The 13,890-nt window shown below is 59.1% G+C and overlaps 1 protein-coding gene across 2 annotated transcripts; it reads right to left on the bottom strand.

Annotated features, from left to right (window-relative positions):
- Positions 1 to 5,699: 5,699 nt before the first annotated feature.
- Positions 5,700 to 13,545, bottom strand: ENPP7 (ectonucleotide pyrophosphatase/phosphodiesterase 7). Of its 2 annotated transcripts, none has more exons than XM_027567557.1 (7): positions 13,507 to 13,545; positions 13,141 to 13,431; positions 11,703 to 11,848; positions 10,267 to 10,893; positions 9,379 to 9,628; positions 8,731 to 8,829; positions 5,700 to 6,436 (listed from the first exon to the last, which is right to left on the bottom strand). In XM_027567557.1, exons 2-6 carry the CDS (start codon positions 13,406 to 13,408, stop codon positions 8,747 to 8,749), a joined length of 1,374 nt encoding a protein of 457 aa, XP_027423358.1. In that variant the 5' UTR covers positions 13,409 to 13,431; positions 13,507 to 13,545; the 3' UTR covers positions 5,700 to 6,436; positions 8,731 to 8,746. The 2 variants fall into 2 exon arrangements, with proteins under 2 accessions (XP_027423358.1, XP_027423359.1); XM_027567558.1 differs by having other exon boundaries at positions 13,141 to 13,428; positions 13,507 to 13,544.
- Between the last annotated feature and the right edge of the window lie 345 nt (positions 13,546 to 13,890).

Below are 13,890 nucleotides of genomic sequence, written 5' to 3'. Positions count from 1 at the left end.
ATTTAAATTTAACGTGTTATTTCCAGCAACTCTAAGGCTCTATTAAAAAAAATTATTCTGGATTGAATAATGCAATTAATCAATTGACCAAACGAACATAAGTATATTAAATTGTGGTATATATTTATTATATATGTAATATATAATATATAAATACAATATATATAAAAGTCAAAATTTTGAACTGCATCTCTTAATGAGATGTATGGGGCTGCATGTTTTCAAATAATTCATGTGTCTTTGGGTGAATATTATTTATTTCCTAAGACTTGGTTCATTCCTGTTTTTCATTTATTAGTGTAGACTATGAGAAAACTTGTTTATATAAATTCACACATGATAATGGGAGAGTTTTGCTAGGGCTATGTCCCTCCTCTTTCTGAACTTTTTTTTTTTTAAGATTTTATTTATTTATTTGACCGCGAGCAGTGAGTGAGCAGGAGGGGGGAGGGGCAGAGGGAGAAGCAGACTTCCCGCTGAGCAGGGAGCCCAGAGCCAGATGCGGGCTGGATCCCAGGACCCAGAGATCATGACCTGGGCCAAAGGCAGACGCTCAACCTACTGAGCCACCCAAGCGCCGCTTTCTGAACTTCTTTGGAGATTTAAGTCAAAAGCCACGCAGTGATTTATCACCAAAAACAAAATTTAAAAAATTGACTGGATTAGGTTCTCCTCCGCATGAATGAGATACCGGGCTTTCTGGGCACTCTCGGTATGTGAGTGGCCCGAGTCCCTTCCTGGTGCCCAGACTCTCCCACCCTTCTCCTGCCCCTGCTACGCGGGATGGAGGGATGAGGAAACGGAGGTGTCCCCGAGGTCGCGGGTCCCGAGGCTCAGCGCCTCGCCGGTCCTTGCTGAACGAGCGGCCCGGACCTGGTCACCTTCGGACACCGCCTGCTGCGCTTTGGCCGCGCCTGCCCCGGAGTCCCCGCGGATGGCGGCAGGTGTCTGGGCGCTCCCGGTAGGGGTTGGTGGTGGGGGACCCGGGGCAGCCGCGGCGACCTTCCTGTCTGGGAGTGCGTGCCTGGGAGGCCACCCCTCCTCTGAAGTGACCCCACAAGGTGGATCTGCAGAGAGGGTCACAAAGGGGAGGGGTGCACCAGCTTGCTGCGCGTGCGCGGACCGGGCTGCGACCCTCGGCGGGCTGTGCTTGCGAGTGTAGACGCGGGGGGGCCTGTTCCAACAGCGCATCTTCCGGTGTCCGGGTCCCGAGTGGGTTTAGGGTGTGTAAGCGTGTGTTGTACGAGGATCACAGTGTGTGTGGCTGGCATGGGAAGTGATGCGTACAGCGGGGGGTGGATGCGGTGTGTGCAGAGCGAGTGAGGCGGGAGCGCGTGTTACGTGCGCGCGTGTGAGTGGCGTGTGTTCTGTTGTGTGCGGGTGTGTATACGGTGTGTAGGGGTGGGATGTGACAGGGCAGCGTGTGTGTGCGGCGCGCGCGGCGTTCCGTGTCCCGTCCTGCCTGTGCCCCCAGGTCCGGGCTCAGCGACTGCGCACCGCCTGCGGCTCTGGCACCTCCCGCGGCGCGGAGCGGTGCGCGGCGGGTAACCATGGCAACAGAAGCTCCCGCAGCTCCGCGGTCCGGGTGAGGGGCGCTGCGCTTCCCGGGCGGCGGGCGTGGGGGAGGGGAGGCCGCTCGCCCCCAGAAACGCGCAGACGAGCGGGGCTGCCCTCCGACACACCCTTGCGAATCACCTTTCGTTGACACCCCTCCTGATGGGGCGCCCAGGCCCATTCTCGGTCCCTGCTGCTTGCCTGCCGGACCCGGACCCCTCGCTTGGGTCCTCCGCGGGCCTGGGGCTGGGCGCCGAACGAACGAGTCCAGCTGCCTCGCCTCGCAGCCAGTAGATGCGCAAAGCACTTAGTGCTGTCAGGTGCGAAGGCGCAGCAAGGCGGTCCTAAAGGTCCATCCTAAAGATGGCCTGGACCGCAAGCACAGCTGTGGGGTTATATGATTGGCAGGTGCTCCTGTTGGGTCCCAGGCGGATGGGCCAAAGGGAGCCCCCGCGTTTGACACAGGATCCTCTTCAGTGGGGAGGAGAGGATCTGGGCCAAGCAGTTCCCTGGGTTCTGGGAGTATCTCAAGTAAGAATAGACTTACTTGCATCAGCAGAGAGCACCTGAGAGAAAGGGCTGGCCTGGCCCTACTGGGATTGAACCTGGAGATACCTGTGGTCCCCTCCCACTTCCGCTCAGGGTTAGCTGGTGGCTGAGGCTGCCTCAGTTCCAATCCTGTTTAACCTGAGGAGGTTGGGCCAGACCAGTTTCTAGTCATTCATTCATTCATAACCTTTATTTTTATTTTTTTATTTTAAAGATTTTATTTATTTGACAGAGAGAGAGAGAGAGAAATCACAAGCAAGGGGAGCGGCAGGCAGAGGGAGAGGCAGAGGGAGAAGCCGGCTCCCTGCTGAGCAGGGAGCCCAATTCAGGGCTCCATTCCAGGGCCCTGGATCATGACCTGAGCCAAAGGCAGACGCTTAACCGACTGAGCCACCCAGGCGCCCCATTTTATTTTTTTAAAGATAAATTTTATTTATTTATTTGAGAGAGAGCACAAGCAAGGAGGAGAAGCAGAGGCAAATGGAGAAGTAGACTCTCCACTGAGCAGAGAGCCCCACACAGGACTTGATCCCAGGATCCTGGGATCATGATCTGAGCCCAAGGCAGCCGCTTAACTGACTGAGCCACCCAGGTGCCCCCATAACCTTTATTAAGTGTGACGATTCTCAAGTATGATACTGTGGCCAGGAGCATGAGAATCCTCTGGGAACTACTCAGAAATGCAGGTTCTCAGGCCTACTCCAGACCTCCCTATCCAGACGTGTGTGTGTGTGTGTGTGTGTGCGCGTGCGCGCACGCGCGCATGCTCAGGCTCACCTGCACAGCATCTGATCGAATTGAACAAAGAGCTTGGGAGGCACACAGATCCAGAGTGGCCTTTGTGTGTAGCATGGGGCTACATGATCCATTCCCTCAATGGATCTGAAAGCAAACCTGATTTGGAAAGTTCTACTTCTCTTCTCTGAACAACCGGCATTCCATTGGGGCTCCATCTAAAATTTGGGGAAATGAATACTCCTTGACCATGCCCCTAAGGTTGATGTGGTTATTTTGCAGGAGCTGGGGAAGGAGAAACTGGAGGAACAGGAGGTCCTGAATTCCTATTTCTTTTTTTTTTTTTTTAAAGATTTTATTTATTTATTTCAGAGAGAGAATGAGAGCTAGAAAGCACGAGAGGGAAGAGGGTCAGAGGGAGAAGCAGACTCCCTGCTGAGCAGGAAGCCCAATGTGGGACTCGATCCTGGGACTCCAGGATCATGACCTGAGCCGAAAGCAGTTGATTAACCAACTGAGCCACCCAGGCGCCCTGAATTCCTATTTCTGAAGCTGCTTGAGAAAGGCTTCAAGGGGTGTTGAAGAGCCCAAGAGTGCCGCCTCCTGGTGACAGCATGCAGGGCTGGCTCTACAGGGGCGAGGCCTCCTGACAAAGGGGGCTTTCACTGTCCCATTCATACACCCTGTCACTCTTGACCTGGCCAGTCAGTACTTGGATGTCCCACTCATTACTGCCAGCCCCTGGACTGGCTCAATTGAACAAAGGCTTTGAGCTGACAGACAGACAGCAGTATGTGGATGGAGCCATCAGTGTCAAGTGTCAGTCACCTCCATGTGGCTCCAGAATGCAGTGCTCTGCTCTGTTTCAGCTGGAGTTTTCTCCTGACTGTTTTAGTTAGGCTGATAGTAAAATGAACTTTGTACGGTGAATTACAATGTTAGTTTTCAGTAGTGTCCTGAATTCCCCTGGGGGGAGTCTCTGGACACCTGCCCCAGGGAGACCGAGTGCTGCCCTCCAGAAGCTTCCGGGGCTGGCCACCTGGTTGGGAGCGGAGAGGAGGCAGTTGAGAGCAGGGGTGGCCTCCAGTGGGTTTGTCTCTGGCTCCCCTCCCTTACTATTTATACATTCTTTCCTGTCCACCCGCCAACCGCGCTATTATGTAGTCGACATTTTTCCTTTAAATTAACTCATCCTTCCTAAGTTAATTTTCAAAGGAAAAAAATGGGAATTAACAGATATAAATGCAAAAATCAGTAGTTCTCACCGCAAACTAAAGGTGATCATAACAGCCAACACAATGCAGAGAGACCCGTGGGGTAACATTGTACCTTTTGATACATTGCCCACCCCAGCTCCGAGCCTGGGCCCTCTCTGTGCTACAGCAGCGAGGCATTTAAGGCTTGGTGTCACTGACCCCAAACTTTCTGGGAGAGAAGCAAGAGGGCCTGGAGGGGAGCTGAGAAGAGAGCAGCTGGGACTTTCTCCCCAGTCATTCCCCGCCTCTTCATTAAGTCCTAAAGCAGAACATGTGGTCTGAGGCCGGGTCCTGTTCTAAGCGGTTTGCAAGTAACAACTCATTTAATCATTCGGACCAGCCTATGAGACAGATACTGCCATCGTTCCTGATTTTACAGTGAGGAAATGGCCCAGGGGTTAGCAACTCGCCTGGGGCCACACAGCATTGCATTAGTGAGTGTGAGGGTGTGGGGGCTCAGGGTGGTGCCCTGCACTCACCCCACAGCTGCACAAACGGGAAATTTAGCCTCACAGCACCGAGCCCTGATTATTTTTCTCTTTGAAAAAGTCATTGAGCGATTCTTGAGAGTTATCTGTTGGCCCATCCCCTGGAAAGTAAACTAGGCTGAGCAACCTAAGGGGGGGCTCTCAGAGGAAGGCTGGGTGTCTTGCAGACGTGCGGGTCATGGTGGTTACACTGGCACCTGTGTATGCTCACTGCTCTGCAGTTAGGAATGCACGGGGATACCCCCCTGGCCCTCTCCAGCCAGATGGGGCCGACTCCCGAGGGCCAAGACCGGATCCGGGCCTGTCCAGAGTCAGAAGGCGGTGTGAGCAGGCAGGCTGGTCTGGGTATCCCAGGGTAGGCTGCCATGGGGATGGGGCATTTCTTCTAGGAAAATTACTGGATGCAGGGCCGGGGACACAGGGCCTTTAAGGCCAAGGCAGGACTCCAGGTCCGGGTAGCTGGTCGGGCAGCTGCCGAGGGTGAGCTGGGATGGATCCTGGAGATGGAGGTGGAGATCAAGTCATAGACAGAAGAAGCCCAGAGAGGGGAGAGGGGGCTTCGCAGGCAAGGAATAGGCGGGTCCTGCAAACCCATCTGTCAAAGGATGCGTCTCACACTGTTACAGCTGGATTTGTTTTCCAGAGCTGCACTGGACAGGTCAGCACCTCTCACAGCAGTTCTAACCGTGCCCATGGCTACACCGATGGGGCACTTGCCTCCACGCATTATCCTGGGCCGATCTCAGGGAGGCGCGCCTCTCCTTACTGCCCCGTGTTTTCAGATGAGCCGACTGAGGCTGGGGAAGGGTAACCACCCCTCCAGGGTCACAGCATGTGGGTAGGGACAGACTGGAGTACGAGCTGCTCTGCTCCAAAGCCCGTGCTCTTAGAAAGTGGTCCTGAGATGCTCCGGTCTGCACAGTGTTCAGACTAGGGGGTGCACAACATCCTTCTTGCTCCTGGCCTGGCCACCCACTGCCCTCTCTGGAGCCGGTCACTGCTCTCCTGGTGCTGAGAGTTCTCCAGCGGTATTTTGATGTCTAGAGATGCAGGGGTGCACACACCCTCTCCCCCCTCCCCTCCCCACTCCCACCGAAGGTGTCTACTATTTGCAGTGCTTGCACCTTATTTATTTATTTATTTTTTTGGCGGAACAACGTGGCTTAGAGATTCTGGCTCCCTGTGAGTCCACAAAGAACCTTCTCATCCCACCCTTTGTGGCACCTCTCCCTGGCAGGCCCACCAGAGGCTCGCCCAGGGGTTGTTAGGCGGCCTAAGGCATCAGGAAGTCATCACACCCTGGGGCCAACTGGTAAGGCTGTTAGAAAACCCAGCAGGCTTTGGAGCAAAAGGCCCGCAACTTACAGCTGGCCCCTGTGACTGCAGCGACCAGGCTGTCCCTCATCCCCACCGGAGCTGCAGCCGGCCAGCCAGGCGGGGCGGGCACCAGGGCGGAGGCGTGCGGCTCGACGAGGCAAAGCGTCCCCGCCGCCCGCCCTGCGCCCCCGCTGGAGCTGGAGACCAGGGCCGGGTCGGTCTGAGCCGGGGAAGGGCCCGACCTTCCCGCGCGGGGCTCCCGCGCGCCCCCGCGTGGCCGCGGATGGCACGGCTCTTGGGGCGGGGCCTGTGGGAAGACGGGGAGAGGGGAGGCGGGAGGCAGGGGGAGGGCGACCCTGTGTGTTCCCAGGCCTAAACCTGGGCAGCGGCTTTATTGCCAGCACCTAACGACTGAGCATGGGCTGGGGCTGGGGGATCACTGAGGTCTGTGGCCAGGTGGAGAGACGGGCTCATCCGTGTCCAGCAGACTCACGCCGTGAGAGGGTAGCTTCTGGAGGCTTCCTGGAAGAGGCAGGCCTGGAAGAACAAGTGTATGTTGGCTGGGGGGAGGGGCTGGGCAGGGTGAGGACAGGTCTGGGGGGAGGGGAGAGGAAGCAGGGCTGCAGGGAGGTTGGGAGTGGTGGGCGGTGGGCTGGGCAGACAGTGGGGGGGGGGAACACGACACGCACATCAGGTTGTGAAGGAGAAGGGCCCCTGTGGGGACTCCAGACCCTCCGCTGGACCCAGGACGGCATGTGGGGGTGGGGGTGGGGGTGGGAATTGTTGGGGGGTTACACCGTTCCCCCACACTGGGGGCACGTTCCTGGGCCTGGCTGGGGGTCGCACACTGCAGACCCAGAAGGGAGGAGAGCCTGAGGTGCCTTGGTTTCCCCTGACACTCCGCCTGCTCCCGCCTGGGTAGAGAGGATCTTAGGTCACGGTGAAGGGCTGCCCCGTTTCTCAGGGGAGCGACAAGTCCTTCGGGCACTGTGTTTGGAGGCAAGAACCTGGCCAAGACAGCGGCCCTCGTTCGGAACTGGATTCAGCAGCCGTGATGACCAGCCCGACTGGGGAGGTTGTCCCCACGGCTCTGAGCTCCGCGCTGGGCGTGGGCTCCAGCCCGAGGGCCAACTCTTTGGTCTCTTCTTGACCTGGCCTTTGCGACCTGGTTTTGGGAGCTTGAAATTGGCCTCAGTGGGCGCACTTACGCCACAGAGATGGGAAAGGCCACACCTCGGGACTTTTACTGCTTTTGGTCTAGAGAGTGGGTTTGCTGGCAACGCCCCTGCCCCAACCCAGCGCAGTCACAGGGTCTTCGCGGTCAAGCTGCCGTTTCCTCGCCTGTGAAGCCTGAGCCCACCTCTCGGGTGTTGTGGAGAACAGGTGTTTGCCGATGTGTTTTAGAGGCTGGAGGCCTGGGAATCTTATTACATCACTGCCTCACGCAAGGACGGCTCCCCCTGAGCACAGAGAGCCAGTGATGGAGGCAGCTGGAAGGACTCCAGATGAGGACGTAAACCAGGGTTCAGACACAGCTCTGTCACTTCCAGGGCCCCGGGCTAGCCAGCTAACCTCTCAGGCTGCAGCGTCCCGTCTGCGTAAGAGGGGGTCTGCCAGATTGTCTCCCTGGGCCCATCCAGCTCCACCATTTGGTGGCGAGAGCCCCTGCCCCACCACACACCCCTGCAGCCCCTCCCCACCTCGGCTGCCACGTCCCTGTCTCTCCTCGGGTCTCAGTGAGTGGCTCTGTCCCTCCCCGGGCAGCCCAGGCCCCCGCTGCAGATGCAGTCTTCGTATCACATCTGTATCTGCCCCTGCTCACAAACCTTGCAAGGTATCTTGAACCCGTCCATTTTGCACCATCTCCGCTCTGCCCCCAAGATGTTCTGCCCAGACCCCGAGGGACTGTCCTGAGTTGCTGTCCCTCCTCCCGAGCCTGGCGGTCCTGTGTTCCTTTAGTCATTGGTGTCGAATCAGGTGCATCCCCGTGTCACTTGGCTGGGGGTCCCCGCTGCCTGTCAGGGAAGCCTGCTCCCTCTGTCCACGGAGAGCTCATCATGTACTGTCCTCGCTTACCAGCCTCCAAGCACGGGCCTCCCTTCTCGCCCGCAGACACGAGGGCCAGGCCCCCCTCGGGGGCTCTCACGTGCCCTCCCCTGCCTGGGCCCTCATCCCCGGCTGAGCGGGGCTGGCTCATCCCCCTCATTCAGGTCTCCCACTCCCTGCTGTGGCCCAGTCCTCTCTCTGCCAGTGACACCGGACCCGGTCCGTCACTGATTTGTTCTCTTCCTGTTGTCTGCCCTCCGTGGCCCCTAAATTACAGACTCTGGGGTGCAGGGCCCAGGCTGCGCCATTCCCTGCAGATCCCCAGACCCCAGACCAGAGCCTGACACCAAGCAGGCTCCCACTGTGTGGTTTGAGAAGGAATGGATGATTTGCTTCTGCTTTGGCTGGAGGGCCATGGCAGCCCAGGGTAGGAACAAGATGGGGCTGTCACACAGCACGCCGAGTCCTTCGAGCTGGCTCCCCAGATATTCCAGGACCCCTGCAGCTCCCCCCACACACCTGACCCCGATGGCTTCTGGGTTCTCCCTTGCCCCCCGAGTACTGAGGCCTTGCAGGCAAGGCAGCGAGGAGGCTGGGGAGGGTTCAAGTCTCACGGGCTGTCTGTCTGCTTTGGAAAGACCTGCTGCAAGCCTAGAGGAGAGCGGCTGGAAGGGGCCTGTGGGGGTCTCGAGGACTGACTCCCCTCTGCCGCGGTGTGGGGCGCGTGAGGCTGGAGCGGCAGGGAGCCCGGGCCCACCCTCCCCTCCGCCTCCTGGGCTTCTGACCTGGAGCCGTGGGGCATTATGCGACCTTGACCAGAAGAATCACAGCCACCAGCAGTCCCGTCACCAGGGGGTGCTGGCCACTTGGCAGGAGGGCAGAGCCTGAGGGAATTCAGAGCATCCAGTGAATGAGAGGAGCGGGAGCAGGTCACTCAGCCCTGCTCCTCCATGGTGGGCCAGGTGCCCTCCCCCCTGCCGCCCCACAAGCCCCCTCCCCTGATGAGCAGGGCCAGCACACCTCCAGCCAGGCCCCCACTGGGGTGTGCCATCTTGTCAGCTCCCAGGTGACCTCTGGCCCTGGGATGGGCCAGGGTGGGGGTGAGGGCGTGTTGGGGGGCGGCCGATAGAGGAAGACTCCCGGAAGGAGCCTCACATGGCCATGCGGGAGAGCAGGTCACGGGGAACCAGGAGCCTGGAGGTGGACTTCACCAGGGGGCCTGTCCTGTGGGCAAAGCACCTGCTTCTCTGGCCCTCAGTCTCCCCAAGGCTGCTCACTTCCACCTGCTCTCCCCTCATTGCTGCCAGGGGCTTGAGTGTCAGGGGCTTGAGATGTTTCCGGGGTCCAGGACAAGGAAAGAGAAGGCGGCCTCACGTGGCTGATGGCGCTCCTTGGTCTGCAGCGGCCTGCTGGCGGAATGGGCAGCCCCTTACCTGAGGGGGTGCTTGGGGGCCTGCTGTTGGTTTCCTGGAGCATGGGCAGCAGGGTGCTCAGGAGCCCGTCGTTGGCCTCGGGCACGATGCCCAGCAGATGGCACATGAGCTCGTACACGTGGATGCTCTCGAAGGGCTCCACCTCCAGGCCCGTCTTGAAGCTGGGGCCCACGGCCCGGAAGATGGTCTTCATGTCCATGACGTCGTTGTGAAAACCGTGCTCACCCTTGTTGAACTGCACGCTCAGTCTCTGCCGGGGAGGGGAGGTCCTGAGCCTCTGCGGGGACTCCCAGCCCAGCCCCGCTCTCTCCGACAGCAGCACCTCTGTGGGGGCAGAGGACCCCTGGGAGGGGTTCACAGGTGGGGGCAGGAGGGTTTCTCTGAATTCTGAGCCCCCAAAGATCCGTGGCCCGAGGGAGGGCCTCGGGGAAGACCTGGTAACCCAGGGGCAGACCCCAGGCACACGGGGTGGCACCTGTTCTCACCAGCACTTCCTTTCCCGAGCCCCTCTCCCCTGCCTGCATCCTCCTTCCCCTTCGGCACCCCTCGGCTCTCCGCCGACCACGGACGGCAGAGTGGGCTCCTCGCCCTCACTTCTCTTTCATTTCTTATGGCCAGTCTTCCCACACTTTACCCTACACGCATGCACACACATGCACACAAAGCATGTACAAAGCCCATATGCACACAGATCTCACACATTTGCACCCATGTATACTACACGCACACACACTCCGATTGCATAGTGATGGGTGTGTCCCTTTGGTGGCCAGTGCCCCTCCAACTGGGGACTAGTGAGAAATAGGGGGCTTTTTACAGAAATGGAAAGAGACCCAGCCGCCCAGTGAAGGAGTCTGTCCCAAGCCGGGCATTGGGCAGGCAGCTCACCCCATGGATGACGTAGCCAGGGTCACTGTACATGAGCAGCGGGGTGATCCTGGGGTTGTTGGCGTAGTGGAGGGATGTCGGGAACGACTCCTTCTTGTAGACGTGGAGTTTGGGGTGGGCATCCTTGAGGACCTCATACACCTTGTCCAACATCCCTTCCTTGGGGAGCAGCATCCCGTTGGGCCCATAGTCCAGGAGCTCAAACTCGATGTCCTTGAAGGTGAAGTTGGGGAACTTATGGAACTCCACCAGGTCCGGGGCCTGCTTTTTGACGGTGGTCATGCCGTGGTCGGACGTGATGATCAGGTTGAGGCTGCCCTCCAGGCCGCTCCTGCTGATGCTCTCCCGAAGGTAGCCCACCGTCCTGTCCACCTGCATCACCATCTCCTTCCTCTGCTGGGACTCGGGGCCGTACTTGTGGCCCGTGGAGTCTGGCTCCCCAAAGTAGAGCGTGACCAGGTCCAGGCCGTCCTCAGTGAACCACTTCATCACCGTGTCGATGTCGGCCCTCCACTGCGTCTCATTTTTGTAGTTGTGCAGAACGCCTTCCTTCCGGCTCATTGTCACCGCTGTGCCTTGGTAGGTGACGTTCCCGCCAGGGTAGAAGAAGGAGCCAGTCTTTAAGCCCTGCCAGGGAAGGTGGCGTTAAAGCCACAGGCCTCCTTGGGCTAGCCCCCCGCCCGCCCGCCTGCCCGCCTCCCCCCCCCCCCCCCCCCGCCGGCTCACTCAGCCCTGCTCCCGGCGCGGGCACGGGTCTTTGTTTTGGGGGAGGCCTTTTATAACTCTTATGTTGCCACGGCTGATACTGATTTTATGAAGGAGAGAGCGGGTGTCCAGTGGACCCAGCACTAGTGACATAATGGATCTAAGTGTCCCCAGATATTTGGTATCCTCGTTGTCACCATGTGACCTTGTTGAGGAATTGGCACACCTCCAGGGCCAGGAATCCCCCGGAGCACTGCACGATGGAGGGGTTCCTGGCTCAACACTACAGCCCACCCCTTACTTATCTTTCACCCTCTGGAAGTTAGCGGCCCAGCCCGGAGAGGAATTCAGAAGGGGGAAGGCAGAAAGCTGTTTTATTGTTAGGTGCCTTTTGGTTGAGTGACCTTATGTTCCCTGTGTGGGCCCCACTCCCAGAGCCAGGGGCCCAGGGGTGCCGTTTTCCTTCCCGTTGGGAGGATGGAGCCCTCCCTCTGCGTCCCGGGGCTGCAGGGAGGATTGGGCAGGGCCACGGAGCCTGCTGGTGGATGCTCATCAGCATCCAGCACCCACCGCCCTCGGGGCTCCACTTAATACCCCTCCATGTTGGGAGCCCAGGATTCCGGGGCGGGGAGTAGGCCCGCCTGGGTCTCACAAGGTCACGGCTTTTCTGGGCCAGGTCCTCCCTTCCCCTGTCCCCCGACTGCCGTCTGTGGGCTCAGGGCCAGCATTACCTGCCGTTGGGCTGTGATCCAGATGGGTATGCTGCCATTGTCCCACCACCTCTGGATGCCCAGCGTGGCGTGGTAGGGCAGCTTCACCTTGCTGGTGGTATTGTAGTACATGTTGTGAACCACTCCGTGGTTCTCGATGTATTTGCCTGTGTGTGGGGGGGGGGAGGCGGGGAGGAGATGGCAGAGGGGAGGTAGGAGGTGGGAGGATGGAGGGAAGCGGGAAGCCTTTCACACACGCGGCTGGGGGGAGCCCCCGTCCGGGGTCACAGGCACATCCTCTCCAACCCCGAGGTTCTACGACCCGTTCCCGTGGTGTCTCCAGCAGCTAAACGTGCACACAGGGCAAACGCATGTGTGTGCGGACGTCATCTGTAGCCTCGTGGGTTTTAGCGAAGACCGGTAGCAACCCGGATGGTTATCGGGAGGGAATTAATGAGACAGCTATGGCCCAGTCATAAAGCAGAATCCCAGGCAGACATTTCAATGCACCACGTGGAGCTCCATCCGTGAGCTATTTTCTAAAATTCACTTTTTGCATGGGACACGCATGCACTCGTGCTCAGAAGCCACAGGAGGAGGGACGATGAAGAACGTGCTCCCTGCCCCCCCTCATCCCCATGCGTGATCTAGTAAGGAAACAGGTGCCGTGCAGGAGGGGAGAACCAGATGTTTGCAGCAGGGGGCCCTGGTCACAGAATGCTGGCATGCGGATGAGCCGTCTGTACTGAGTAGGGTCTCCCCCCAAGTTCACGTGGGCCCGGAGCCTCAGCACGTGACCTTGCTTGGAAATAGGGTCTTTGCAGATGTGATGAGTTAGGTTAAGATGAGGGCAGTCTGGGTCACGGTGGGCCCTACGTTATGGATGGGCATCCTCACAAGGCAAGGAGAGACACACAGGGGGAAGACAGCTGGGGCTGGAGAGACAGGCCATGGAAGGGCCACGGAAGTGCCATGGAGGCTGGGAGCCGCAGGCAGGGTCCTCTAGAGTCTCCTGAGGGAGTGTGGCCCTCCTGACACCTGCCTTCTAGACTTCCAGCCCAAACAGAGCCATGGAGGGTTTGAGGGCATCTCGGGGCCGCAGTGGGAAGAGCAGGAGCCTCAGGGTCATCTCTCCTGCCTGTCTGGAACCCGGCCACGCTCACTTCCTCCAGGAGCCCTCCTGGGTTGCCACCTTGGTTGGGGGTCACTATTTAAAACGGGACCGCTGGGCATTTTGATGCCTTGTTTAAGTTACCGCCAACAGTGGGGCTTGCTGATGACCCCCTCCCTTGGCCGTGCTGTGTCTCCCAGGGACAGCGTCCCCTCCTTGGTCTCCTTTGTCCCTGTGTGGTCCCTGGGGGGACGGGGCTCTGTGCACACACCGAGCTCCCTCTGTCGGTCCCGCTAGATGCTCAGCCCCCTCCCTGCCCCCAGGCCCCAGCCCGAGGCTGACGCTCACCAGTGACCAGGGTGAAGTGGCAGGGGCTGGTCAATGTGACAAAGGCTGGCGTCATGTAGCGGGCCTTCACTCCGTCGAGCGCCATGGCATCCAGGTTGGGGGTTTGTGTGTCCTGGTCATAGTTCCAGCGGAAACCGTCAAAGGACACCAGCAGCAGCTTATTCTGGGAGCCCTTCTTGCCGAGCGGAGCCCCTGCCCCTGCAGCCAGGAGGGTGGCCAGAGCCAGGGCCAGGAGGACAGACCGCCTCGTGATGGGCTTTCCAGACATGAAGTCGTCCGGGTTGGTTCCTGCTGAGGAGCAAAGTCCCAGGGTCAGCCTGGACGGTCTTGCCCTGTGCCTCTTTCAACACGAGACTGTGCACATACCTGATTCTCACGAGGCAGCCTGGGTTGCCGCGTGCCTGCCACCCTGGCCCAGCCCTCGGACAGGGTCTGCCTTTATTGCCTGCAGAGCCTTCTGGGCGGGCTTCTCCCCACCCCCCACCCCCGCCCGTGCACACGTGTCCTCGCAGGGAGGATGGGGACCAGTCTCGGAGGTCTGGAGAGCAGAAGGGACCACTCCATCCTGCAGGCCTGTGTCCCCACTCCACCTCTCCTAACCACTCTTGGCCCCTGTGCCCTGCTCACCCTGACCCCAGGGCACTGGGAGGGGGCCCTCCAGCTTGTAAGTTAGGGAGAGCTCTGGGGTACATGGGTCCCAGGCCTGCCTGGGTCAGGGCTATGGTGGGCTTCCCAGGACCTGGGAGCCAA

This window comes from Zalophus californianus, chromosome 16 (genome assembly GCF_009762305.2).
Source record: "Zalophus californianus isolate mZalCal1 chromosome 16, mZalCal1.pri.v2, whole genome shotgun sequence".
Taxonomy (NCBI): Eukaryota; Metazoa; Chordata; class Mammalia; order Carnivora; family Otariidae; genus Zalophus; species Zalophus californianus.
The sequence above is the reverse complement of the archived record's forward strand: the minus strand, read 5'-3'. Positions and strand labels throughout refer to the sequence as shown.